At 51.7% G+C, this 27,726-nt stretch overlaps 1 protein-coding gene across 3 annotated transcripts in view; it reads right to left on the bottom strand.

Moving 5' to 3' along the window:
• ttc28 (tetratricopeptide repeat domain 28) overlaps positions 1 to 23,822 on the bottom strand; it is a 473,813-nt gene extending 449,991 nt beyond the window's left edge. For all 3 annotated transcript variants that reach the window (XM_039772324.1, XM_039772327.1, XM_039772326.1), the window contains exons 1-2: positions 23,256 to 23,822; positions 671 to 949 (exon numbers count right to left, since the gene is read on the bottom strand). In XM_039772324.1, the coding sequence (XP_039628258.1) occupies positions 671 to 949; positions 23,256 to 23,285 (309 nt within the window). In that variant the 5' untranslated portion in view covers positions 23,286 to 23,822. The remainder of the gene's footprint in view (positions 1 to 670; positions 950 to 23,255) is intronic.
• Positions 23,823 to 27,726: the final 3,904 nt, after the last annotated feature.

Raw genomic sequence — 27,726 nt, 5'->3', positions numbered from 1 at the left:
ATCATTGAGTTCTTCTATCCAGCATGCATCCCACAAAGCATCCCCCCGGGCTGCCAGATCCCTTCATGTTTTGGTTACATTAAATATTTAAAAGGGGCAGAGGTGGCACAGAGGCTCCAAGGACCAGGCCATGCCATGCCATTTCTTGTGGGCCTGACTGACTGACCGGGGGGGGTCTCCTTCTGACCCCCCACACCTTTGATCCTCCAATTCTCCTCCTAGTTCTCCCTCTCAGTGGTGCTTCAGGTGTCACCCCATTTCAGCCAGAAAGGACCCCCACACCCTGTATGGAGAGTGCAACAACTACATTTCCCAGAATCCTCTGTGCAGACTGTGAGTATGCAGGAGTAAGAAAGCTGCTGCTTGCAAGTGGGACGGAGGACTAAAGACCCCTGCTGTCCTTCCATTACAGGTGCACCCCCAGCACAACATACCACCTAGAAATCACTCACTAGACCTTATGTAGCACTCGACCGATGGCTGAAATGCATCGGCGGTGGGCACTGCTCAAAAACAAACCGCGGGAGCATCAGCATCTGACATTCACCACCCTGCACTGCCACATTCCTTAAAAGACCACAGCCACCATCTCCTCGATCTTCTCCAGTCTCGGAGAGCCCAGCGTTGGAATGCCTCAGAAGCAGCCCAGATCAAGCCCAGTCAGTCCTACCTTAGGCCATTTGGGGTTCAGCAGCCTGGCCTTGACGGCGTCGCTTAGTGCCTTGTCGTACTCGTGCACCTTGATGTAGGCCGCCGACCTGTTGCTGTACAGAATGCAGTTCTGAGAGTCGGCCTCCAAGACCTCCGAGTAGAGCCGGATGGCGCCTGTGAAGTCTCCCTTCTCACACGCTTGGTTGCTTTGACGGACCTTCTCTATAAATTCCGCTTTGCTGAGGCTCGGCCCGTCACTGCACCTCGCGCCCAGAGTGCGGCTTCTGAAGATGGACAGCTGGAAGGAAAAGGAACAAGAAGGAGTCTGGTCAGTAATGGAGGAGGAGGAGGAGAGAGGCCAAGATGAAACAGACTGGACATGCTGCCGTGCTGTGCCAGCTCCTGCATTATGCCTGGCACTGCTGGGCTCGGCTTCAGAGGAAAGTGATGGCTCAAAGTGCACCCATTGGAATTTTAATATCACAAAGAGATCATGAGGAGGTCTACAGACCCATCTGTGCGAGGGGTCTGCCAAGTTAGGAGACATGGGCTCATCATGCCATAGCCTGTCAGTTAATGTAGTGCCACTCAAACCATAACGGGACACAAACCTGAAGTAAACGGCAGGGCCATGCCGGGGACTCTTGGGAGAACCTCCAGAACAGAGACCACAGTTTTCAGGAGGACAACCACTGAGCCCATGAAGTCCTCAAATGAATGTCTACAAGGTCCGACTGGGCACACAGCAGGGTACTACGCTGTGTCACCCTGAACTGGAACAAACAGGTTGGATGTAGCAAAAAAACAAAAGAAGGGAGGGATGAGCATAGGGAGGCCACGAAGTCAAAGCTCACAACACAAACCCCTTGGGGGCTCCTCGCCACCTTTAAGTGCCCTGCACTGTCCCTCTGCCAATGTGCCCTGATTTGCAGGTATTATTTTGCACTTAGTATGTTGTAATTAGGTGCTCATTTTTGGTTGTTATTGTGATGGCATTGCATGGGCTCTGCCAAGTTGTGTATTTTTGGATGGACACGGCCATATTGTGGTTGGTGATGGCACCTCATGTGACGTCCAGAGGTTGTGACGTGTGACAACTCGGAGCCTCTAAGCCTTTGGCCTCTTGAGGGGATTTGTTGGCAGTTATTTGACTTTACATTTTGGATTAGGTGCTGTGGGTCGGTTTTTGCTGTCTCCCAGCTTCTTTCTTTGGCTAACACCTCCTGGTCCTGGTGACATCCACGGCGGTGCCCTTGGCATCCTCGCCCAGCTCACCCTCTGACTCTCATATTACTGCCCTCTAGTGACTGCAGGTGTTACTGTCCTCCAGAGCCCCCTCTCATAAATAACAGACAGCAGAACAATAAGGGTCCAGGCAGATCAAGTTCATTTTAGTGACGTAACAGGAGGGAAGTCGGACGAAGCCACAGTGGACAACAATGAATGCTGACGTCTGAGCTCGCAGTCACAAAGATTTGATAAGATTTGGTTTTGGGCCAGACTGCAGGAGGATGGAATCTTTGAATGTTTTATTAGATTTGCACCCAGGAATGAAGGAGACCCTTTGGGAAAAGACAAGGACGGGCTCAGAAGGTTTACATACCAGAAGACATAAATAAAAACTGGGACAGCCAAGCCAGAAACAAACAAAGATGGGAGACGCCACAGATGCTTATCTAAGTGGAAATTCTCGACCCCCAGGCCGATCAACACTGTGACATGCAAGCTGAGCAGTGCCACCTTTTATAGGCGGGTGAGATGACTGGCACCATCACCTCACCTCCATGTCACAGGACCGGCAGCAGTCACACCAACTGGCCAGGGAACATCTAAGAGCACAATAGGAACTGGCATTGAGGTGACGGCCCTGCCATAGCATTCAAATAATCAAATAATAAGAAGAATCCCTAAATTATAACTCCAAAAACATCCGCTAAATGACTTCAGGTAAGTCAGAGCGCATCTTCATTTTATAACAAAGATCAGATGCTTGCGTAATGGCCGCCGTGATGTCGCGGTTCACATGGGAGGTGCTTCATATGTCTAGCAACCATGCAGCATCATAGCTACCAGGCACACTGGAATTAATAACGTGAGATGGCACTGCCTGTGACAAACAAGCACACAAGATGATAAATAATAAAATGGCAAGGGGAATGTGTGGCCTTCAGTTCATGGGAGCCCCCTGCTGGTGGAGCGGGCCCACCAAGTCTCACTATTACAAATGAAACAAATAGGACACACTGTCCCAGTGGCTCTAGAAGACAGAGCTCTGGGGGTCACTCGATTAGGGTACGTGAGGTCGGGACCCTTAGGTCCGCCGCTTCTACAGTAGCTGACAATAAACGACACGGCAGCCCATGATGTTGTGTGTCCGTAGACGAACCCGAGCCCGAGCTCTTGTAATGCCAGCCTCATCTCCCTTAAGGCATCGCCTCTCGTTAATGCCTAACTGCTTTGACCAAGACCGTATCCGCTGTGGGCCATGCCTGCTGCCATGTGCCCGCTTGCTAGGGGAGCAGCTCACTGTTAAGCGCTCTGATATGTGTGACATCCTGGCACAGGCCTGCAGACGGATTGGGCCTGCTAAGCAGATGCAGACTTGTGGGGGCTATTAAATGTAAATTATACCCTGACGGTGCCATCTGGGAGTAATCGGGCTGCTCCACAAACATGCAGCTTTAAACGAGTATCACTAAATGATCGGCCACTGCTTAGGCCCGTGGATGGCACAGGATTCTGACCCTCGGAGAAGACGACATGCACATAAACTGTACTGGGCATGACCATTGGGGTGGGCCACTGGAGTGTGTCACAAGTGTCCTTCACCTTGTCCTGGCATACGCCAAGCACGTCAGCTTGTCACAAGGGTGTGGCAGGGGACATGGGGATGTGCCTGAGTCCCATCTGCTGGCGTCTGCCTTTCTTTTTGATGATCGTATCATCTTGAAGCAGAGAGCTTTGTCATTTTGGGACTCCACGACACAGCGATGAATCCAAAGTATTGATGTCTCCCATTTCCAGAATTTGTTGACATATTATTTATCATTTTAATCGTTACTGTAGTGGCACCAGTGGTGTGGTTATGAAGAATCAGTAAAGATCAAGCTGGAGGTTCTCTTGGCATGAACTTGCCACCCACATACATTTCCCCCAATAGGTGGCACTGTTTTTTTTTTTTTACCAGTCACTGAATGAACCTCAGGGAGTTGGGACGTGGGCACTTGCTCCGAGTTGGCTGATTGGCTGTGACGACAGCAGGTATGAAATGTTTGACAAGCCTTTCTGTTAGTCCTTGAACCCGAAGCAGGGCACCTCTGAAACTTACCAGTCCTGGTTTGGATTTTTGTCTGATTTCTGACTGCACATACAGGCAGCCTGCTCCTTTTTTGGACCTTCAGGGTGCCTTTCCTGCTTAGCCAGCCACCCATCTGTGAGGCCCCAGGAGGGGTGAGGCCATCAGAGCCATTCAGTGGTGGCACTCGCCCGCTCCACAGGCCTTCCAGAAATCTCCAATGCCTCAGACCCCGTCACGATCACTGTGCATGTGCTGCTGGCACGTTCTCCTCTGTTTAGACTCACTGCCATGATGACCATGCTGGTCCGCACTGCCCCATCCAGGTCTTGTTCCTGCTGTAGTCCCAGTGCTTCTTATGGGATAGGCGGATGAACAGATGAATTGTGCCACTGTGGAGTTGGCCCCTAAAGCCACCGTGTAGTAAATGTAGCGCCTTTCCCAAAGGCCTGAGCATGTACACCTGACGCAGTGGGCAGTCACGTGGGTTACTCTGGGGCTCAGCGGCCATCTGGCTTTATCCCCTTGGACTTGCACAGATTTCAGGATCACCCAGTCAGATCCTTCAACTGGCGGACCCCTTTCATCAAAGTCAGAATAAAATGTGACGGTGGGGGGTCTATACTTTGCATTGGAGCTCACGAAGCAGGGGTAGACGTGAACATCACCATGGTCACAACAGCCTCCGACTTGCATTTGCACTAACCAGTGGTCATCACCTTGGTCAGTGATCACTGTCCCTCAATATGGCCACAACAGCCTCAGACGTATCTTAGCAATGACCACTAAACACCACCTTTGCTACAACAGGCTCAAAGTCACCTTAGCACAGGTCATCTTCATGGCCACAGAACTGACCCATAAACATTCACAGTGGCCACATTAACCTCAAACTGACCAGTGATCTTTACTGAGGCTGTAATTTTGACTTAGTACTAAACAGTGCTCATCACTATGGTCACAACAGATTCTCACTTGCCACAGTGTTGACCATTGACCATCAGCCCGGTTACAGCAGCCCCTCTGCCCACCAACAAACACCACCATGGCCACAGCATCTTTAAACGTGCCTTAGCACTGACAAGTGGCTTTCATCATAGCCACAACACTCTGCAGCACCCTGTAGCACTGACCACTGAAACTGTTCATATTTTCTGCCTCTGCACTGGGATGCCACAGACGATGCCACTTTAGGCCCATATATCATCGGATCTGCGTCTTGCTATAGCGCCTTGAATGGCTGATCCGGGCTTCGCCATAAGGGACGGTAATCCGGGTGGACGCACAAAGGAAATATGCATGACAGCGCCGACCGTGCAGCGCGCATACGGAAGAAATCAGTGAACGACGCGCAACCCCGCCGCATTCCTGCACTCAGGCGGGAGCACGTAAGGTCACGACATCGGCAGCAGCAACGGCTGTGAAGCGGAGCGCGTTCACGCTTCCTTAACGCCATCCAGCTTTGCGAAGCGCGTGCTCGGCGTTAAACGCGCGCTCACCGCCCCGTCAATCTCTCGTTCTTCAAAGGCGGCATGCCGCCCTCCCGCCAGCCCTCACGTTGCCTGGCAGACCCCACCCACTCGTGCTCGTGCCGAGGATTCTGGGAAAGTCCGTGCGACTTAATGGTTTCCAGCTGTTGTGTTGCGGCGCGAAATCAAACGGGAGACGAGCGCTCATTAGCGGAGGGTGGGGCACGGAGGCCCGCAGTCACGAACTGTCCTCTGCACAGGACTTTCAACCGGGGTCGGTCGAGCTCCTGCAGCTGAAGTCACAGCGGGGCGTCCGGTATGTGCTGAAACCGTGAGCCCTAAAGAAGCGGACCGGTCCTGCACGTCCCCAGCATACATTAAACACTGGGAGGAAGGGACGGACGCACGCGGGGGAACACTAACAACTGTGCCGGTGGTCCAGCCTTTGCTTTTAGATGGCAATAACAAAAGAGCTGGCCATTCCGATTCGTAGGATAATCTCAGTTAAGGGGACAGCCTGGCAGCCAACTTGGAGACTTCACTGTTTTGTTTGTTTCTCAGTTCCGTTTAAAGTTTCACTAACCGGTAATCTGCGCTGCCTGTGCTCGGGTTTGAGCAATAAATGTGCGAAATGATGGCTGAGGAAATGAGCAGAAAACCATCTGGAGTCTGTTTGGCACCGGAGCAAGTCAAACCGAACAAATGCAGAGACAGCGTACCAGTACCGTGATCCGTGATGGCATTCAGGATGAAAAGGTGCCAAAGAGAATTACAGGTCCCTGGTTCAATCCAAACAGCCGATTCCTCAAGTGTGTCACTTCACCCCCACGTGGCACTTCTGATTAAAAATAGCCAGTTACACTGTATTTATGCAGCAGCTTGGGTACATAATCTCTATGAAAAGGCGCTATATAGCACTACAGGTATCTGATTCTTCATGCAAGTCACTTTACCCTCCATGATTCGCTTTATACAAATAGTTATACTGTACCTATGCACTGACTTGGGTATGTGTTTATTTATTAAAAGATGCTATATAATAAAACTGCAAATCACTGGTCTAGCCCCCCACTGCTGGCTACAAATGTTCATGATGCTCACAATTGTCTAATTCTAATCCACCTAGTCCTGAGCGGCCTATCTCAGTTAGCATAAGGCACAAGGCAGGAACAATCCCTGGACAGGATGCCAGTCCATCGCAGGGCAAACCCAACCACACACACACGGTCACCTTAATGTTGCCAATCCACCTACCCTGCACGTCTTTGGAAAGTGGGAGGAACGTCACACTGACACAGGGAGAACATGCCAACTCCATACAAGGAGGACCCAGGATGCCAACTCTGGTCTCCTTACTGTGTGGCACCAGTGTGTGTTACCACCGTGCTGCCCTGCTTACAGTTGATTTATGAGGTATTGACTGTTAAAAGGTGCTATATGAAGTTAGAGGCCACAGGTCCAGTTTCTTCTGCTGGCTCCCCATGTGACTTCACTCACCTGAGTGGACCCCCCCACACACACACCCAATGAGACCCTGGTTAAAAGAGGCCAGGTGTTAACTTGCATTTACTTATTTGGCCAAAGTGACTTAAGTTCCATTTCTTTTTCTGATTGGAGCACAGGCAGGTGAAGTGACTCGCTCAGGGTCACACAGTACAGTCAGTGGTGGGATTTGAACCTCCCTCCTCAGGGTTTGAAGTCCAAAGCCGTAACCACTGCACCCACACTGCCTGCCTAAAATTTGGACCTAAAAGTTGGCACAAGCGAGGACAGACCAGCACAAGAGCATCAAATCTGGAAGGACCAGAGTGAGTCCTGCTGAGCCCACCTGTAGCCTGTTCAGGCTCCCTTTTGTCCCTCATGGACAGTTCTGACCTCTCCTTCCAACCCCACCGGCCAGTCTTCATCTTCCAGCTCCAAGCTCGTCTGGTGGTCCCTTCCAGCTCAGCCTGGCAGTATCTTCTGGGGCACTGTAACACTTTTGGGGCTGTAGACCCCGTGTCTTAGCTGTCCAGGGTCAGCCTCGGTCCCCTGTTTCTGCTGTCGTTTAGGAGGCTGTGGTTTGTTGGTTTCTCCACTTCTGTGTGGTGAGCCCTGCTCAGTTAAGTAACTCATTCAGTCTGTGTAGGCCACTTGATGTCATATAGCTGCTGTCATCGGTGCCAGTCTGGGTGTCTCCTCATTTCTGAACTTTGACCTGGGCTGGTTGAAGCGGGTTGCTCAGGGTCCACCCGGAGCCACAGGTGATCATTGTTGTGGTGACCATGAGGGGGCGCCACTTGATGCAGTTTATGTCATTGACTGTAAAGCTGCATGCCGTTGACCCCAAATGGCATTGTTACAGGCTTCACAGTCCTGTTGCAGTCTGCAGTACTGACAGTGTACCAACCTCTCCAGGTGATGTGAAGAGGTGACAGGCCCCCATTGTTGTCACTTGCCGTGCTCCTCTTGTGTTGGTCCATGCTCTGCTGCCAACTTCAGTTCAGCTTTTTAATCAATTGTTGTGCAGTGAAATGCAAGAACCAACCCTGCACAGGAGGACGGGCTGCCACAGGGCACACCCATGGGAATGTGCATACATTTGAACCTGAGTCTGTGCTAACCACTGTGCCATCATGTCACCAGCCCTATGGTAATGGATTTAAACACAAACAGGCTGGCATCTGCCTTAAACCAAACACTGCCAGGGCGTTCCGGGGCTCCCTGTGCCATAGCAAAGAAGAAACAGAAAATGGATGGAGGTGGTGCCCATTGACCGCCAACACCTGTTGAGATATCCTGGTGCAGAACCCGGGAGCTGGGCCACTTAGGTGGGCACCACCTCCAGGCCCAAAGCGGCTGCCTCTCTCACTGACCACTGCTGGACTGGCGCTGTGGCTCCGGAACGCTCCACTCTGTGTTTTTTTGTTCTTTTTCTCTCGTTTTCCTGTGTTGTCAAGTCTGAAGATCGTTTTTTGGACTGGATGAAGACCACACTCGCGATGCAGCCCTCTGATTGCTAAAAATACTGCAGCAGAGCGCTGTGGCATCTCGACAAATTACTACGTTGGCAGAGCGAGAGCTGCATGTCCTAAAATGCAGAGCCAACAGTCCAAATAAAGCAGCGGCAAACGGCAATTTGGTAGTGGAAGTCAGAGGGAAAAAAAAACATGTCAGCCTAGCAAGTGTCCTGTGGAGAGCGGAGCAGTCCCACCCAGTGGGGCACAGGGAGAGGTGGGCATTGCAGCCAGTGACGGTCACTTGGTGTGTGTCCCCCCAGGTGCTACCGCTTATGTAAGGACACCAGGAGGTGACGTCAAGGGGGCTCTCATAAGTCACCTTGGGACTGGCCTTTCAGCTCTTGGACCCCTGTCTGCTTGGCGGGGTGGCTCACCTGCTGTTTCTCTTTCTGACCGCACTCTTAAACCCTGTGTTGAGGGTGGGGGTCAGTCCTGTGCCCTCACGTTACCTGAAATTCTGAGGTCATGCCAGGCCGGATTGCTGTGCCACTTTGGATTAACGAGGACCGTGTGCCGCTGTTCCTGTTTCTCTTGATCCATAAAAATGTTTCTACTTTTCTTTAAACGCTGTGCCCATATAAAGAGCTGGCATGAAGGAGACCTGAGATGGTGGGCTGCTGTGGAATGGGGTTGTCATTAGCTGGGTGGTCTCTTCGAGCTGGCAAAGTGGCAGTTACTTCTTGCCAGAGCTGGCTTTTATTATTCTTTCTTTTATCATTTTTCTATTTGCTAAATTGGGAAGTGTAAACTGAAAGAGTGGTGCCAACTTGACCAGTGCCATGTGCAGGCTGCCAGTCTCTCACCATAGCACCATGCTTGGCTTTGTTTCCCTCAGCACATTCCAAATAAAGATGAACTTTTTTATTTCTAGCACCTCGAGACCCCCTATGGGTTTAGACTATGAACGGTTGTGTGTCGTTCCCGCATTTGTGGCCACCTCTACCAGGCGTCCCAGTCGGGTGCTGAGCGGCCGATGTGTTTGTGGGATCTGCAGCTGTGCAGTGTGGCAGGGGCTGGCAGACGCACCTCAGGGGCCTTTAGGGCAGGACCCGGTATACGATAAAGATAGAGGACCAGAAGCGGGGACATTGTGTGACATGCATGAAGGACACCAGCTTTGGCAGACTTGTGACATCATGCAGACAGATTAAATCACCAGCTGCCTTTATATAGCGCCTGTCCACCATGCCGTCGCATGGCACCATGTGACCTTTGACACTTTAAAGGTTCCCACCAGGAGTCAGGGTGGATTCCCATGATTTTATATAGCGCCTTTCATATTGAACATGTTTTGGGTGGTGCCTACAATTGAGCCCTGACTGAGAGTGTATATAGCGCCTTTCGTTGTGTCTCCCACATACAGCAGAGGGCTCACTGAGGACCACGCTGGGGGCCGGGATGATGTGCCTGTCCTTGTGTGACTGCACAGTATAAACACTGCTCAGATGTCTGACTCATTCAAGGCCACACTGTGAGTCAGGGGCTCATTCTTGTCATTTTATATGGCGCCTTTCACGTTAAGTCCCATCCCATAATATTTTATATGTGCACCTCATTTGCTTCCATATTTCTACTCTGTGCACTCTGAGAGGTGACTTTACTCACTGATGACTGCACTGTGAGTCTGGATTGATTTTTATAGTGCCTTTCATGTCAGCCTCCATCCCATAATACTTTAAATTCATTTTCAAATGGAGCACACTCATCCTTGGTGTTTTATATAGCGCCTTTCATCTTAACCATGTAATGTTGTCTTTGTACTTCTATCATAGAAGCCCATTAGCCCAGGCTGTGACTCCATCCCATAATAGTCCTTTTAGGATACTCCCTGCTGCTCCCCAATTGCACCGCTAATCCGTCGCTGCACCTTTCATGTTGATCCTGTCCCATGACGCTTTACTGGTGCACAGTGTGACCTCGGCCAGGTGACATAACTTCCTGAGGGCCACGCGACGAGTCAGGGTTGATTTGTTTTGATCATATATAGCGCCTTCCATGTCAAACCCCATCCCGCAACAGCCTGTGTCCTCCTGCCTCTCTTTAGTAGATACTGAGGCACATTTTGGGACGGCTGCACTGCCCTCTAGTGCCACTATGATGCTGCCCTTAGCCCATAGTTCTTCCAGACCACTTCACATGCTCACAAGTGCTGTCCATGCAGTAGCGCTGCCCATGCCCACCCATTGCCACCACTGCAGGGTTTTGACCCGCACTTGTTCGCCCACCTCTCCATCATAACTTAGGAGACCCACTGCCTCCCAGCTCTGGGCTTGGTCATATGAGCCACTTAGAGCCCCTGCCACTGAGGAACCTGCTGAGGGACGTCCCCCTGGAGGTCTTCTTATAGCCCATGAGGAGTCCAAACCCAGACCAGTCTGCCAAATGGTGAGGTGGTTAATTGGCTGGACTGAATGTCTTGGCCACTAAGTGACCCTGTGTGAGCCACTTCACCTAAAATAAATAGTAAGGCAGCGCTGTATGAAAGGCACTATATAAAGACAAAGTATGTGCTACTGCCCCCTAGTGGCCCTACTTCATGGCTGCCTGGCACAGTTGTCAATACCCATCATTTTATGAGGCCACCAGAATGACTTCTAGTGTCACCCATTACTGGGTATTCCTGCAGTAACCAAGTGAAATTGGCAGCCATGCAGTTTTAAAAGTGGAATCCATTAGCTGGAGGTGGGGTCCGACTGTGGGGGCCTCTGTGAGTCCACGACAGAGTAGAAGCTATCAGAGTCTCCGATTGGAATCGACAGAATGGCATTAAAGGAGAGCTGAGCAGACGGACGCAGCAGAGGGCACACACTGGGTGCACATGCCAATGACCATGGCAGTCTAGTACTTCAGTTTGCCACCATATTGGTGTGAGGTGCCACTTTAGTGTGTCGTCAAGGCCACACCACACAGCACTTGTGCGCTTCAACAGAGGGCATAGTAGGACTTGCTATCTGAGGTGCTGCAGAGCCAGTTAGTTAAGCTGCAGCCTTGCAGTACTGCCCTGTGCCAACTGAGGGGGTAGCAGAGCTACTTTGTCTGTGCCGTCAGAGCCAGTTTCTATAGCAGTTCAATGTGCCAGAGTTACTGCCCACAGTACTCCCCAGTGCCAACAGAGGGCATTACAGGAAGTGCAGAGCCATTTACCCTAAGCTGCTGCCTGGCATCATCAGAGGGGGTGTTAAGAGGAGTTCTTCCAGCAGTTCGCTGTGCCAGCACAGTCTCTTTGCCAGTGCCTGCAGTACTCCCCAGTGCCAACAGAGGGTGCAGTGACACTTGTTTATCTACTTCACTGTGCTAGAAGAGTCTTTTTAATTGAGCCAGTGCCAACTAGGGCACTGCACTACTCCTGCCCACCAATAGTGGGTGCAGTAGAATTTGTTCATCATCATAGTCCCAGAAAGCCTTGTGTCCGTAGTGAGGTGAAGCGCCCTCTGACAGATACACCCAAGTAGGGGGCAGGGTATACCCAGCGCCCCGCTGACATTGGCATTCTTTTTTTTTTGTTGCCAGTCTAAGCCCACTACTGCCAGCCAGAGGGGTCTTTGGGAGTGAATGTGGAGCAGTAAGGGCGACCACTTGTTTGTTTTATTCATCACACAGTTTAGCATTTCAATGGCCTTCAGCAGACAAAAGGGGCAGCTTGTGATTCAGGCAGCGAGAGCAGCTGCGAACCGACATAATGCCAAGAAGACGGCCGAGCCCGCATGGCGATGGCGGCAGTGAGATTCACGTTTCAGAGGCAGACCTGCTATTTTCAGACCAAAAGAAAGAAAGAAAAAGAAAACGAAAAAGAAAGAAATTGCAAAGGCGAGCACAGCTGCTAACGGTTAGCGAGGATGGCGGGCGGAGAACAAGGCGGGCCGGGGGGCTTTTGAATCCTGGGCTTCTCCTCCTCCTACTGCTGACATTTCTGAATACAACCGCTGCACTTCATTGTACCCACTTATCAATGCTGAGCTCTGCCAGCGTGTTGGGAGTGGGCACCATACAGTGAGCCCTGAGCTTTGTGGCCAGCCTGAGCAAGAGTTGGGCACCTCAGTATAGGCAATGTGCTATGGTCACCATGACAGTTCCATGCCCCTCACTGACCACAGCCAGGATATTAGGGCAGTTGGCATGCTGCCTTTCACCATGTTAAGACTGGCACCTGATGCCACCTGAGCTCAAGGTGGCTAACTTCCCTGCTGGGATGTTGTGTTTGCCCAGTAAAGTGCCAGTTTAGAGAAGAGGGATTGCCCGGGGTGGCAGAGGGCGAGATGAGAAGTTCAGGACAGAAGTTTGAGGTGGTGTGCACCTGTGAGATGCCAAGCGTTGTCCCCCAGTCTTGCCTCCCTTGTCTCTCTCTCTCTTCCTTCCAGATGGTAGCCCCTTGAGGGCGCCCTTTGGTCCCCCAGCTGCATTTGCCTGGTCTATCACTCCACTGTGCCCTTGGTAGTCTGTGATACCCATAGCTTGAGTAGTGTGCCACGGTTCCGAGTCGGACTGTGACGCCTGCGTGTCAACTGGCCATGTGAGGAGCGAGTGGTCTCGACACACCCATCTGAAGGGGAGCCAGAGTGGAGTCGGGGCAGTGCCCAGAGAAGTCTCATTGGCAAATGTCACACCTTCTCATTGCCCGTGCCTTGCGTTGTTTGGAATGGTGGCTTCTGTGTGAGGCGCTATATGTGCAGTGACAGCCGCGGCCCTCCGGCTCTTCCTGTGATTGTAGACACGATAAAGGTGGCTGCCAAAGTGTGTGTAAGTGTCTACTGGACGAACTCTGAAGGTTCTTCTCTATGAAGAATGCCGCTATATAAAATGAATGTCAGGATAACCTGGCATGACGTCCAGGGCACTGTTGATGGTGATCATTGTATGGGACATGTGACAGTCACCACGTGAGTCCCCACCAATGATGGGGGGGGGCAGAGGCTGTAGGGTAGGGCATGGGGGTTGCACCAGAGCACATGGACATGAGAAGCGGACAGCAGTGCTAGAGAAAGAACAGGGCCATGGAGGGTGAGGAGGAGGAAGAGGAGGGCAGACTGACAGAAATCAAGAAGTCGCAGGGAAGTCGGCCAAGACCATGCGAGGTTATATAGAGCCATGAAGGGCAGAGTACATGTTAAGGGGGCTTAGGCCTCACTAGGCTTATCTAACTCACTATTGAGGACCCCCTGGACTCACAGTTTGGGTGTCATAGGACAAGAAGGCTGATTCAGGACCATGGAGAGCAACTGAGGAGGAGGAGGAGGAGCTGACCTGACTTACTGACGTGTGTAAAACGAGGAAGAATGGAAGCCGCATGGTGGACCCCAGCTGTTAATTATCCTCATTAGAATTCCACCTTTGACATCACTTTTTTTTGTTGTCCGTGCTCTCCTGCATCATCAGTACAAGAAAAACCCCCACATGTGACACACCGTGAGCGACGTCTTGATGTCTGCTTATGTGAGACCTCCAGTTTTCTTGTACTTATAGACCTGAAACAGGAGCAGGAAATGAGACCCTTATGATAAAAAGTAAACCAAAGTAAACAAAACTCGGGGTCAGTTCTATAAACAGACTCTTCAAAATCAAAGTGCCAGGCTGGTTCTTCAGATCTGCCGTAGTCTGTTGGTGGCCAACTATACGTTAAAGATTTGTGCTTTGACCAATAATGGTGCCTGAGTTTGGGGCTCAGCCATGCCCCCTAGCGTCCACTGTATTTATATCTATATATATGGACTCTTTCTGCATCTCACTGCCACAGTCTGGACCCTCTATGCATAGCGAGCGTGGGTTTGTGTTTCACAGACTCTTAGAGTATGGACAGTCCATATTGAGCCCAGTATCCCACCGGATGCTTGCAGCCCCAAAATTCACTTACTTTGCTGCATGTCCCTCACTCAAATCGGTGTACTGCACTTTATGTAGCACCTTTCACAGCAGTCTGCCAGTGGAAAAACCACACTGGCCAAGAGAAGAGGTCAGGGACCACCGAAGTGACTAAGTGGTCTTGTGGCCTGACTGTGTGTGCCTCTCTATATAGTGCCTTTAGTCAGTGGGGCTTCATAGGGAGTGAAAGCAGGCAAGGCTTTATTGTGTGCCCATTGTAGGGTCACCTGGGCACTGAAGAGCAGCCCACAAGGTGCTGGACTCCATGAGTGTGCCCATCATAAGTTCTAGTCCAGGAAGTTGGCCACCAGCATTGACAGACTGGACAGGCATGGCAGCGGGGGCATGTGCAGGGACTGGGCCGCTGGACAGGCCTTGCCTTAAAGGACATTTTGAGACTTGAAGCTGCCACAGACTCGACTTTGGCTTCTCTCGGCTTTTGACTTCTGTTGCCCACTCCGCTCCTCTCCTCTCCACAAAGCCTGGATCTGAAATTGCGGATGGAAGACAAAAGGGCATGCGAGAGGCGCGGGTACAAAAGGTGCTTTGTTTTTGTGAAGTGCATTCAGACGGCCGCCTGTAAAGCGGGCTGTCAGTCAGCTGGACGGAGCAAAGCCAATTAGGACAGGAGTTCATTAAGCCGCCCCATTCCCAGACTCCACAAAACGGCCTTCGGCACAAAGCAGTGGGCACGAAAGCTGTGCTGTCTGGTGCTTGTGGCTATATAGTGCCTTCCAGCTTCTCTAGACACTCTGCAGTGACCAAAGCAGTATGCCGTGCCGAGTCAAAGAGCCATAAGTTAAGAGTCAGAAGTGTACGAGTGAAGGCGGGCAGTGCCAGGATGTGCCCATTCTTTCATCTATGTGCCAGTTCAGTTATTTCAGTGCAGCAGGCACTGTGACTGACGCCATGCAATGAGGCATTTTGATTGCTTGGTTTTTAAGTCTGCCATGCTGTGCCCACATCTCACCAATGTTCCTCAGAAATGCTAGCATGCTGCACTGTAAGAGCGAGGGCGTGCCTGGCGACTTCATAAATGTTAACACTTGCAGGTGGAGTGCACTTTTATGAGCCAGGTGTCCAAAGGCGCCCTCCGTGCCGCTTCCCACACCACTAGCTTATTGGCATTTCCTGTCAAGGGCCGCCATGTCGGCTTTATGAGGCAGTGAGCTCATTTCAGTTAGGTATGGTGTGTGCCCATCAAAGTGCAGGCTACGTGCCAAGTGCTTCATGGGGGTGCCAGCTCTGAGTCCACACATACGTAGCATTAGCAGTGTGACGACACCCCAAAGAGGCACGGGCACATGGGCACTGACCCCGGAGCTGTGAGGTAGCAGCAGCGCCAGACACTGCTTCATAATTGAAGGTGCTACATAGGATCAGCCCTAAGGGGGTCACCACATGGTGGCACTTTATACAGTAAGGGTCATTGGCAGTGACATGTGAGGGTCTGTGGTGCTGAACTAGTGCAAGGCGCTATACAAAGCTCCACAATCAGTCCCCACTCTGCCTGACTGTACCCACTCTGGTAAGGCGCTATATAACAGTGTGCCCTCCCGCTGACCATCGAGTGCTGTGAGCCATCTGTGGGCAGCATGGCCCCTTAGGGCACGGGGTGAGGTTTGCTTGTTCTCTTTGTGTTAGCCTGGCATTTTCTTTCCTTGTAGTTTGTGTGTCCTCCTTGAGCTGGTGGTGGATTTGCTTGTTCTTCTCATGTTCTGTGCCCCCCCGCCCCCCAGATTGAGTGTCATTTCTAAAGTGAGTGTGCGTGTGACTGAGCCCTGTACTGTAATAGATTGGCATCCCATCCAGGGCTGCTTTCTGCCTTGGGCCACCTGGCACGTGTGTCGTGCCTGCTGTGATGACAAAGCACAAACACCAGTGGCCGATACCAAGGTGGTCTTTATCTTTATCTCAGGCCTTTCCGAACATCAACCTGGGTGGTGGCACAGTGGTCTGCAGCAGGGGTTCACTGTATGGTTTCACATTGGGCACTTAACTGGGAAATGGTGTCAGCGAGCATTGGGGTGAACAGGCATCACGTCCAGGAGTGGTTTCTCTCTCTGGTTTATGCCATTCAGTGCAAACCTTCACAAACAGCACAGGAGTCGGTGGGGGCTGAGGTGCCACCCTGCCTGCCAACAGCTGAACTACCTCCCAAGGAACACCTAACGGCCCAGTAAGGAACGGGACACTGGCAGACAAGCAAAGCCATGGATGAAAAGGTGAGCAGGTGGGCATTCAAATGAGAATGAAGAGTGTGAATTGGCAAAGGGTAAGTAGACAAAAACGGAGTGTGCAAAGCATCAGGCACTCATTATGGGGGCACTTCTCTGTCATGTAACGGCCATGCCATCAGGGGTGGCAGTGCCAGCATCACTTGACGGCCTTGGTGACCAAAAAGAGTATTCTACTGATGGGTTGACCCTTCACTTAGGTCAAGAGGGAATCCTTCGGCCCAAATGTGATATAGCGCCTTGCACAGAGCAGATGAGAGAGCAGCGCTAACGAGTCATGAGATGTGATTTAGCAAAGAAATAAACTACCAGAACGGCACCGTCGGAGGTGCCAACTAAGCGGCGACTCGTTAATAAATTGTTGCACCGCAGCCGCCCTGCCTTTCCACTCCTCAATAACGAGGAGGAGCGACACGCAAGTGCAGAACTAAAAATAGGCCTGAGCGCGCTCTCACGGCAGGTTGGCATGGCCGCGCCCGCACATGCTTACTCGAGGCTTGCTTTAATCTGCACTCAGCTGCATGAACAAAGGGGCCACCACACAGGCCAGACCCCCAGATTGTCCTCACGTGTCCCAGGAATTCCAACTATTTGATTTCAAATGTCAAACCTGGACGGAGGTGCCCAGCAGGCCCAGGAGACCACAAGGGCGACATCTGAGAAGAGGACCTGCATGGCCTCAGTGACAGGAAATGTGGCCATTGGCACAAAGCTGACACGGCTCATATAGCGCCTTTGACAGTCCAGTCAGTCATTCATTCCGCTGGACCCATACGGCTTTATTTTGAAGAAGACCGTGGGACCCTCAAGCTGTTATTCTGAGTTGCTCAAGTATGCAGGGTGACTTGTTTTTCTGTAAACCAAGGCTGTTCTTCCAGAGATGGCACACATGCCCAGTGGTGACTTGGCGCTGGGGTGTCATTGTACTTTTTGTAGTTTTGTTTTATTCATCCATTCATCTGTTTGTCAAACCCACCTATCAAGGATGGAGTGCATGGCATGATGAAGCCCTGGATGGGGAGCCAGTCCACCACAGGTTACACACACATACACAGCATAAGGAATCTGAACCCCGTCACGTGAAAACAGTGCAGTAAAAGGAGCTACATTACTAAAACACGGTCACAGCAGGGAGTGCCAGCACCCCCACAGTCTCGTGCCTTCGCCATACTGCTGCCGCTGTCTTAGCCCCTTTCATTACGTGCGTCCATAACGTCTCGGCTTCGGCATTTCCATGTTTTGTGTTTCTTGGAGAAACAATAGAAATTCCTCAACTTTTTTTTTTTTTCCCGTGGCTGACATCCTGGACGCGGAGCCCTCGCCGCCGCCACCACAGCAGCCAAGGCCAGGGGGCTCCATTAGCAGGATCAGGTTGCATTTCAGGAAGCTGCAGCCACGTGAATCTGCAACAAAAATAAAAAGCATAAAGCTCATCCGGCAGGAAACAATGGCGAGGGGCTGGCAGCCTGCGCCTCCCTCCAGTGCATGCCCATGGTGGTAGTCAGTGGGGCTCCGCTCTGTATAGCGTCCTTTGTGTGGCAGGGGAGAGAGCAAATCACACAAACAGGAGACGGCGTGTTGGGGCATAATATAGACCCTGCTTGGTCACCTTTACATTGGCGTCCTCTTCAGTGGGGCATCAGAAGTTCAGCTTTGGTGCCAGACCTTCACTTTGCATATTGCCCATCAGAGTGCCACATCCATTACACTGAGGGACTGGCAAGGCTGACCACCAAACTTAGTAAGACCCTCTGCCACTGGAATCTGGATTGGCAGACCTCTGGATGATCTGCTGTGACGGTGTGCCCAGACTCTGTGCCAACTCCATCCTACAATCTGAAACCACAGTCTTAGGCCTGGTCACCCACAGTGATGGCACAGAGAAGAGAAGGTGCCTACCTACTGACCCCAGGACGACCAGCACAACGCCTGCAGGTGCACAGTGGAGCCCACCATAACCAGCTAGGGCACCTGTTCAGTCCAGGGCCACAGGGCAGTGCAGAGGCTGGTAAAGGTGGCACAGGACGATCCCAGCACCCAGCTGCCTTCAGTAAGGAGAGACACAACACTCGGTGTCTGAGAAAGACAAATTGCCATCCTGCACAGTCACGTTCCTCAGTCCTCCCCTGTGATCATTGTCACTCCACCAGTCGACTGAGGGGCACTTTGTACTTACAGCCAATCAGAAGAGTAAACAGTGTAACACACACACACACACATACTTTATATAAAGCGTTCCAAAGCTCCTCGTCTAAAACACCTTCCAGTAATGCCCACTAGAGGGGGATATCACCGTGAAACCCTGGCTAGTCATAAGACCAAGCAGCGATTTACTCCTCACATGCCAATCACAATGAGGCTGCTTGGAGCACAAAGGCAACAAGAAGGCAGTCTAAGGTGAACGGAGTCCCAGTGCAGAACCCGATGCAACGTCAAACACCAAGCAGAAGGTGCGAAGAATTTACAAAAGCACAAGAACTCACCGACTGGGAACCAGCTGGAGCTGTGGGGGACCCTCTGGTGGCACCGCCCACAAAACACACGGAACATAACATTGGCAGCTTAAATGCAAAGGCAACATCACAAATCAAAAAACAAATTGAAGGCCACAGCCGGGGCAGGATCCCTGACAGAGACATGGTGGTGTCCTGTCCTTGACCTGGATATGGCACGTGCCACACACTTCCTGTTGGCCTCGCCTAGCAACTGTCAACATGAAACTCACCAAGTGGCAGAGCCCACCCATAAGGCTGTCAAAATGGCACTGCAGGAGAGTGTGTGCCAACAGGAATGTGACCCCCGGGCTCTCTGGGGGGCGCTCTTTCATTGATCACTTTGGTTGTTTTTTGCATTTCTGTCGAACGGTCGAGAATTCTGTGACACTGCAGACAGGAAAGTCAAGCCGGCCCCCGAGAGCCAACGCCTGCCCTTGTACAGTATAGCGCCTTTTTATGGACACTCCAACACAATCAGAGTGCCACATCCATTACACTGAGGGACTCAGCACTTGCCAGGGCCAGTCCTCCTGCTTGTTATCTGTAACTTGGGTAAGACCTCGCCATGCCAGTGTGTGTCATTTCTGTCATTTTTATGTTGGACTTGTGTTCCTGACCCGAAGAGTTTTCCTACGAGTTTCTGTTTCGTTATTTTACTGAAGTTTAAAGTTTTTTATTTGTTTATTTTGCTCCGCCAGACTGGTCCTGTTGTGACATCTTCTGTAAGAGGCGCTATATAAAGCAAACGTGATTGACTGTAAGCGTTCAAATAAAAGTCAGAATGTGCATGTTGGCTCTGAACTGGTGGACAGGGGGCGCCACCGAGACAGACACTTGGGCAGCAGGCGTCTCGGGGGTCATGTGACATGCTGATGGCAGCGTCTTTGTCTTTTAAGTTTCTGTAAGTCCACGCTTAGCTGTTCAGCCCAGGAAGTGGACATTCCAGGTCACAAAGGACACAGGAAGGGACTGGGATGATGACAAAAATCAGCTGCATATGGAGAGCCAGCAGGGGTCAAAACCAGAAAAGTCACCGTCAATGGCATCCACACACAAAGTCTTCAGAAATATCCACAAACGTGGACGCTGTGAGCAGAGCAGTGCGCCGCCATCTTAGATAGGAGAGGAGCAGTGACCGGCAACTGGCATAACAACCACAAATAACATGCAAATAAAGCAAAATACCAAGACGTGACAACACAACATCAGTGCAGCGCCCCCCGGTGTTCACTCTCTGCAGTGTCTGTCGGCCTACTCTGTCCTGCTCAGCCCCGTGCTGGACTCCTGACTGCTGCCCCCTACAGGACTGGTGGGCTTCTATCACATCATTAACCATCTCACCCATCCTGCTCCTATTTCTGCACCCCCCAGTGGTACCCTGCTGCTCTCCACACAGTGGTCTTTTACACAACTCGTTCATTTTCAGACATTTTAGTGTTTTGATGATGTTTGTGCAGCACACAACTGGAGCAAAGCCCAACAAATGAAAGTCAGTATGAAGTCAAACCAGTTGTCAGCTGCCTGTGTGGCACAGAAACACTCAGCCCACAGGTGCCAGTGGCACATCAAGGTGGTGGAGACCAGGCAGACCCGCCGTCTGCATCGCCACACATGTGAGTGTAAGAGCAGCGCCACCTACAGGCTGAACCCAGCAGCCACCAGGCCAAGTGATTCACATGCATGGAAACACCACAAGGGACAAATGGATAAGAAAAGGCAAATGTCACCAGTGTCACCCTCTGACCTTCACCCTGCTACAACAGGCACTGCCATGTGTGACCCCCAGCACAGGGTCACTGGGATTCAGAGGTCCCCTAAAGCCATTATGGCCACCTGGCACACCGAAGGGCTGCGGATACGTTTAGTGCAACTGCTGCCCCCTGGTGGCCTGTCATTGCTGTACTGGTGACAGTGGGATTAAATAGAAATTGACATCTTCCAGAAGGACCGAGCTGTGCTGCCATCTACCTGACCCATTGCAGATTCTTTTTTTTTATAGTGAATACCCAGGGGTGCCAAGCCTTGACGATGACGACTCAATCAGATTTCATTTTCTTTTTCACATTCGATTCCTTGCACTAACATGAAGAACTTTATGAAGTGAGAAAAACTGATAAAGTAAGGAAGTGTCCTTTAACTCGTCCTAAAGTGACCTTCACTTGCCATCGGAGATCCAGATTCTCCCTGATGACATGGCAGGTGGCCCTGGCTTGCTGTCCCAATCCAGCATGTGTACAGTATATAGCGCCAGCACTCATTGTGTCAGCTGTCCCCTCACTGCCCAGTGCGCAGTGGGACAGTGTCTGATGAAGCCCACCAAATGTCTGCCAGCCTGATCTACAGTGATCCAGTGTTGGCCCCAGCTGTGGTCCCTTTTGTCCCTGCTGGCCTGGTTTTTGACCATTCAAGGTCGGGGGCACTGGGTCCAGCGTGGTGGGTCACAAATGTCCTCAAAGAACAATCATATCTTGTGGATTGTCTGAACACTTTGAGCAGGTGGCTTGGGACACAAAGTTAAATCACAGAAGGAAAAGATGACGACTAGCAAACAAATGGATTTGTCACCTTGCTTCACAAGTTCAAGGCACTGTCCACGCAGGGACCAAACTAAAAGGCACACCAGGGTATGGTGGAGTGGGCACACAGGCTGTTTACTCTCCGGATTATCTCACCCCCTGCCTGTCCTCCAAATGGCCACCTCCTGTCTGGCATTTCTTCATCCACATCCTGCACTCTCTCCCAGAAGATGCACCACTCAACTGGGACCCCCAAGCCTCCTTCACGTCTGCTGTCCCTTATAGCTGGTCACCCCATCCAGCTCACAGGAGAACACAACAAAAAGGACAGAGCCCCTGGGCCTAACAGGACATTGTGATTGCAAATCGCCATCCAAGCTTGGCTCCTGCTTTGTGCCCAGATCTACCAGGGTAGATGGAGACCGTAAATGAGAAAAGTCAGCAAAGGCTCCTGACACAGGGGTGTGGGCATCTTTTGGGGACTGGCGCCAAGGTACTGAGCTGGCACATCCCACATCATGACTCACTTAAGCTGACAAAGCAGCCCTGGGCCCAAACGAGTAGGTCACTTATCAGTGATTGTCCTTGATGAGGAGACTCAGAGCTGTGACAGTCACCATGGATAAGCAGAACCAAAACTTGGGGACATCTGGAACACCACATGGTCTTCAGTGGAGGGGTGGCACCCAGCTGGAAGCTCCAAAGCCCTGCTATGTCGTTTTGGAGAGAAGGAGCAGACCATTGAAGTAAAGGTTGACCAGAGAGGGTTGAGATAAATGGCAGTGCTATGTAGAGACGAGTGCCCGTAGTGTGGCATGGAATGTCATGCAGGTGGTGTGACCACAGCTGTGCTTCGATTTGTGACCTGCAAGTGTCCATTACCAGTGAAAGTCACTATATAAAGTACACGTGTATTAAATCACCAGATGGGTTGTGCGACCTGCCAGGACTCACAGGGCACAAGCATGGATGCCACCTGTCAGCACCAGGAGATCAAAGGTATCCTCAGATAAATGAGTCCAAGGGGGCACCCTCAAAGTGCTTCTCATAATGCAGCAAGTCACATGCCAATGGGGATGCTCTCATTTGTCACACTGCCATCTGAATAGGGGGCACCCAGGACTCAGCTGGTCAAACCGGCGCGCCCCGTAGAGGTCAGCAGGCCGGCGATTGGCCGGACGAGCGCTTCGGTGTGTCGGTTCGTTGAGCTCCCCCTAATGGCCACGCTATGTATAACCAAATCAAGGATGTGGAAATTAAAGTAACGGTTTCGGGCCTTTGAGATGTTCAAACTGGGGGTCAACCCGTTACTGGTTTTGCAAATAGAGGGCAGCGTGCGGCACTGCCCCATCTGGGGGTACTTTGTGTACGAGAAGGCTGAGTTGAAATGGCACGTCGCATGTGGCTTGGCGGGGTTTTGAGGTGGCCCTCGTGCACTTTCTCATTGGTCTCGTCTCCCCGTGGGTTCTAACGGCCACGCTGCCGTCTCTTCGTTTCATTTCCTTGCATTCTTTCCGCCTACAGCCGCCGCCAGGACGGGACGGTCACACGTCCCCCAGACGGATAGCTGTCACTCACAACTACTGCTACACGCGTGGCTTACGAACTCCTAACGGGAAAAAGTTGAGCGCCGCTCGGGCAGCGCAGCTCCTCCGTCCCGCCCTCCCCGAGCCACAGGGCGATCAAATCAAATCGAACGACAGCAGTTCGCCCCCCGCTTGCCCCTCGCTCGCCTACCTTCTCTCGTCTCAGCGCTTGCTTCTCCATCCCGCTGCTTTACCAGTTTTTTATCCTCCGGCGGACACTTTCATCCCATAGTAGAGTCGGGCATGGCAAGAGAAGGGCACGGGAAGCAGCCGAGGGTCCCGGGACGCTCCGAGTGCCGGTCCCGATCGCGGTGCGCCTCCTCGCCTGGCCGCCCGCTCGCTCGCTCGCTCTTTCTCTTTCGCTCCTAAGGCAGCGGCGCGCACACAAACTTCGCCATGTTGTCCGATTTGTTCTTCTTGTTTTTTTTTTTCCTCTCCCTCTCCCTCTCCCTGTTGCTGCCGCGGTTTGTTCCTCCCTCCGGACGGGCAGATTGCAGGATATGGCCGCAGAGGCGCAGGTTACACTCGAGCGGCGCACAATCGCACGGAGCCGCCCGCTAGTTCGCTCACCAGGAGTCAGGTTACTCGCCCCGCAATCGCACCCCGCCGCGCACAGGTGGCCCCTTCACGGTCTGGTCCCGGGACCCCGGCGCTCGGGCACAAAGCCGCCTTTGTTGGGCTCTTTTGACGATTTTTTCAAACTTTCACTTCCGCTCAATCGGCGCTTTGCGAGTCTGCGACCATCCAAACTTTAAACGAGAATCAATGTCTGGACGGGACGCCTGGCCATCGGAGGACACGCCGACGGGACAAATGTGATTGGAGGGGGAATAGAAAACCCCCGGAAATGGGTATAGTGCCTCACAGCTCCACGATCCTGGACTCCAACACGGGTGTGGACACTGCACGTTCTCCTGGTGTACATGTGGGTGTTCCTCCAGCTAATTTGGCTTTCTTTACATTTGCCAAAGAAATGGCCCGTGTGAGTGATTTTGCCCAGGGAAAGAGTGGCACCTTGTCCAGATTAGCTCTGACCTTGTAGACGCTAGCCACTGCCTTGAATGTCAGACTTCTGTTAGACAATGAGTGCGTGGACCTCAAAGTGGAATTAAGAGAGAGCACTGGACATCATGCAGACACCCGTCTACTGTCCACACACAATTGTTGATCTCTGACAGCGGGAAAGACGCTATATCAGGAAGGTGTATTGCCTGTGGACATCAGTCTGCCCCCAGTTTATTGTCCACACACACTGAGAGCGGTTGGACGAATAGTACCCAAAGACAGGCATGGAGAAGAAAAGCCATTAATTGTCACAAAGCTCAACTTTGGTGCTGAGAATTGAACCCTGAGCCAAGTGCTGTGTGCCCAGCAGTAGTCACTGATCCTTCAGTGCTCATCGGTCAGGGTGAAGCCCTCGCCATCTGCTGGACTTTGGTCCAACTGCACTCTTAACTGGGTGCTGATGATTTCCTTTTTTTTGACCATGATGGGTGGTCTGCACTTTTTTTATTACTTAGTGGAAACCCTCGTGTTCCGAGACCCCCTAGGACTTCAAGTGCACTTGGCCTTACTACTGAACGTGAACTGCGCTCTCCTCTCAAAGTTTGCACATTGAGGAGCCCTGCTGGCCTAAGCTGTCCAGAGAATGTCGGGGGCAAGGAAGGGACCACCACTGGATGGAGCGCCTTACAGTGGACTGGCACCTGTGCGTTTTTGGAAATTGGGGTCGAAACTATAAAAAGGGGTGAACATGCAAAGGCCCGGGCTTGAATCTGAGTCCACTAGCACGAAACACCATGTCACCTCCGTTAGCTGCTAAAACTCCAGGCAGATTCGATCACTCGTTCATTTTTGGAAACAATGGGGGAGCTCAGTTGTGACCCGTGGTCACCCGAGGTTGACTCAGTCACTCTGAAGTCCCTTTGAGGGACTATTCATTTCCAGGTGAGCTACCTCTAAATTGATTCCGATCCTATGATGCACAGATCGGTGCCCGGTTGATACCTGCTAGGCCTGGCCAACCGGGCACCGATAAGGAGGGAAACGCAACAGTGGCGATCGAAACGGGCTGAATTGAGTCCTCCTTCCGCGGCGGCATCAAGGCGGCTATATTGGGCTTTGCGAACTCAATGGAATGTGATTGCAGCTCCAAGGAGGAGGACATCCCGGCCAAAAATACAAGAAGCTGTGACCACTGAAGAAGTGAGCTGACCTGGCCGTCAGCACCAATCTCTCGTGCCCCTCTCCAGACTTCATGGAAATAAGCGCCATGTGACGCTTCCCGGCTGGAAAGGCGGCGAGCTAACTACGAAGTAACGCACACACCCTCGCGCGCGTGCACGCGGCTCCGGCGACGTCCCGACAAATTCCAGCCCCGAGTGACACGTCATGAGTGCGAGTGAAATGCTGCAGCTGACGGAAATACAGAGATCAAAGGGAGGAGAACGGGCGCGCGCTCTCTCGCTCGAGCACCCGCGCCTGAAGGGTCCTGAACCGGACGGCGCGCGTACACTCGAGCATTCGTAACTGAAGGGTCCTGGGCCAGACCAGCTTTCGGCTTTGTTCTGCGCTCATTTGGGAGTCGCTTTTCATTGAATTTTTAAACTCTCTCAGCCGTTAGCTGCACACCTCGCCGTGTCCACGTCCCAGCCGAGTGTATACTTCGCAAGTTCTCCCTGTGCCTTTCCTGTCACATCCTAAAGACATGCTGGCTGTGTGCACTGGTCACTCTAAGATGGCCCCAATATAAATCTGTAAGTGCCAAGTGATGACCAGCTAGTGCTGCTTTGTGCCCACGGTTTGGTTCTGGATTAGGTTATGACTGTGGGTGGTCATGTCTGTGGGCTTATTTTACATTTTTAAGGTGAGGTCCAGCAGCATGATGGCCGAGCAGTCAAAGTTGTTGTCTCACAGATCCATGTGACATTTGCAAGTTTTCCCTGTGTCCTTGTCCCACATCTCTATTAGTTTGAATGAAAACTCAATGGGTACCAGGCTGGAAATTGAACCGAGGTACCCTCAGCAGCGAAGTATGCCTCTGTGCCCTGGTAATGTTCTTCACTTCCTTACAGGTTGATTTCATATAGCGCCTTTCATAGGATGCCAGATTCAAGCTGCACAGAAAGTCTATAACGCATTTTAGAGGCACCGACGTGTGAATCACACGCTTGTGTATTTATAAGGAGCTTCGTGGTGGTGGTGGTGTGCACTATGAAAGGCACTACAATTAGTTAAGCCTGATTTTTAGGTGGCAACAAACCCATTCAGATGAGCCCTTAAGGTGGGACACATGGCTCCTTAAGCTGGGTGGCTTTTACAGATGACAAGACGATGTCCTGAGGTGGCCACACAACACACACGCACCCTCCAGGAATGACAGGAAAATGGAGGACTTGAGATCAGAACAAGGGAAGGCTGAGAAAGAGGAACAGATGAACGGGGAGGTGGAGGAGGACATAAAGACCACCATGGCGAAGGCCAGGCGACCAGCTCGGGTCACACAAATAAGGACAGGGATGAGTTTGGAGCAAGTGGGCCCAGCTGCTTAAGGAGACAATGCAATGACAGAGCAGTGGGAGGTGGCACATAACAGAAAAAGTGACAGAGCACCTCCTGTTTCCTTAAAGCAGTGGGGGGCTAAGGAACCCCTCGGAGACTTGGGTTCTCTGTGCTGCCAGAACTGCTGTCAGGTACTGTAGGTACTTAAGTACTAACACTGTATGCCAAGGGGGCACAGTGGTGAGCGCTGCTGCCTCGTGGGTCAAGCGCCTTAGAATTTGGGGTCTGCGTACACTCTTGATGTCCATGTGGGCCAAAGGTGTGCAGGTGAGACCACCTGGCCAGTCTAAACTGGAGCCCCAGTAATGAACTGGCTGGCATCTTATCTGGCATTATTTCCTGCCTGCCAGGGCTCCAGCTGCTGCCACCCTGCTTTGCATTGAAGCGGCCTAGGGATGTTATGAAGAGACATGTCAGGTACAGGGGGCTCCAGTGGGGATCCAGACTCTACCTGTGCCATGTCCCAACCTCCATACCACCCAGACTGACTTTTGGTAGCCTGCTAGGTACCCAGGGTCTGGGCGGGCACTATGAACTAAACTGAATTGAAAAGCTCGACAGTGACTGCCATGTTACCCTGCCTTTCATACGCGTGTATCTATTATATAGCGCCTTTCATGTCCATCTATTTACCTACAGTACCTTTTATTTCTACCTGTTATATAGCGCCTTTCACATCTATCTGGGTGCTATGTAGTGATACACTACACTGTGTAACGAATAAAAAAATGAAAAAGATTATGTAGTCCATACGTGGGCAATCAGGAAAGGCACTATACAATACACATGGAAACGGGGCTATGCAGAGATGTGAAAGGCACTATATAGCAGAAACAGATGTTAACGGCGTTCTGTAATCGACAGGGTGCAATACAACAGGTTTATAAAGAGATGGCACCATAAAACAGACAGGCACCAGTGAAAGGCACTATATTCCCCTGTCCTCTTCACTTCGCTACTTGGCTGGTCACCCTTCTTGACTCCAGTGGTACATGTTTTTGTGCCCCTCAGCTCCTCCGGTTCCAGCTGGACACTTGGCTGGTTTTCTCTCAGGTGGTCTT

Source organism: Polypterus senegalus, chromosome 12 (genome assembly GCF_016835505.1).
Source record: "Polypterus senegalus isolate Bchr_013 chromosome 12, ASM1683550v1, whole genome shotgun sequence".
In the NCBI taxonomy this organism is placed as follows: Eukaryota; Metazoa; Chordata; class Cladistia; order Polypteriformes; family Polypteridae; genus Polypterus; species Polypterus senegalus.
The sequence above is the reverse complement of the archived record's forward strand: the minus strand, read 5'-3'. Positions and strand labels throughout refer to the sequence as shown.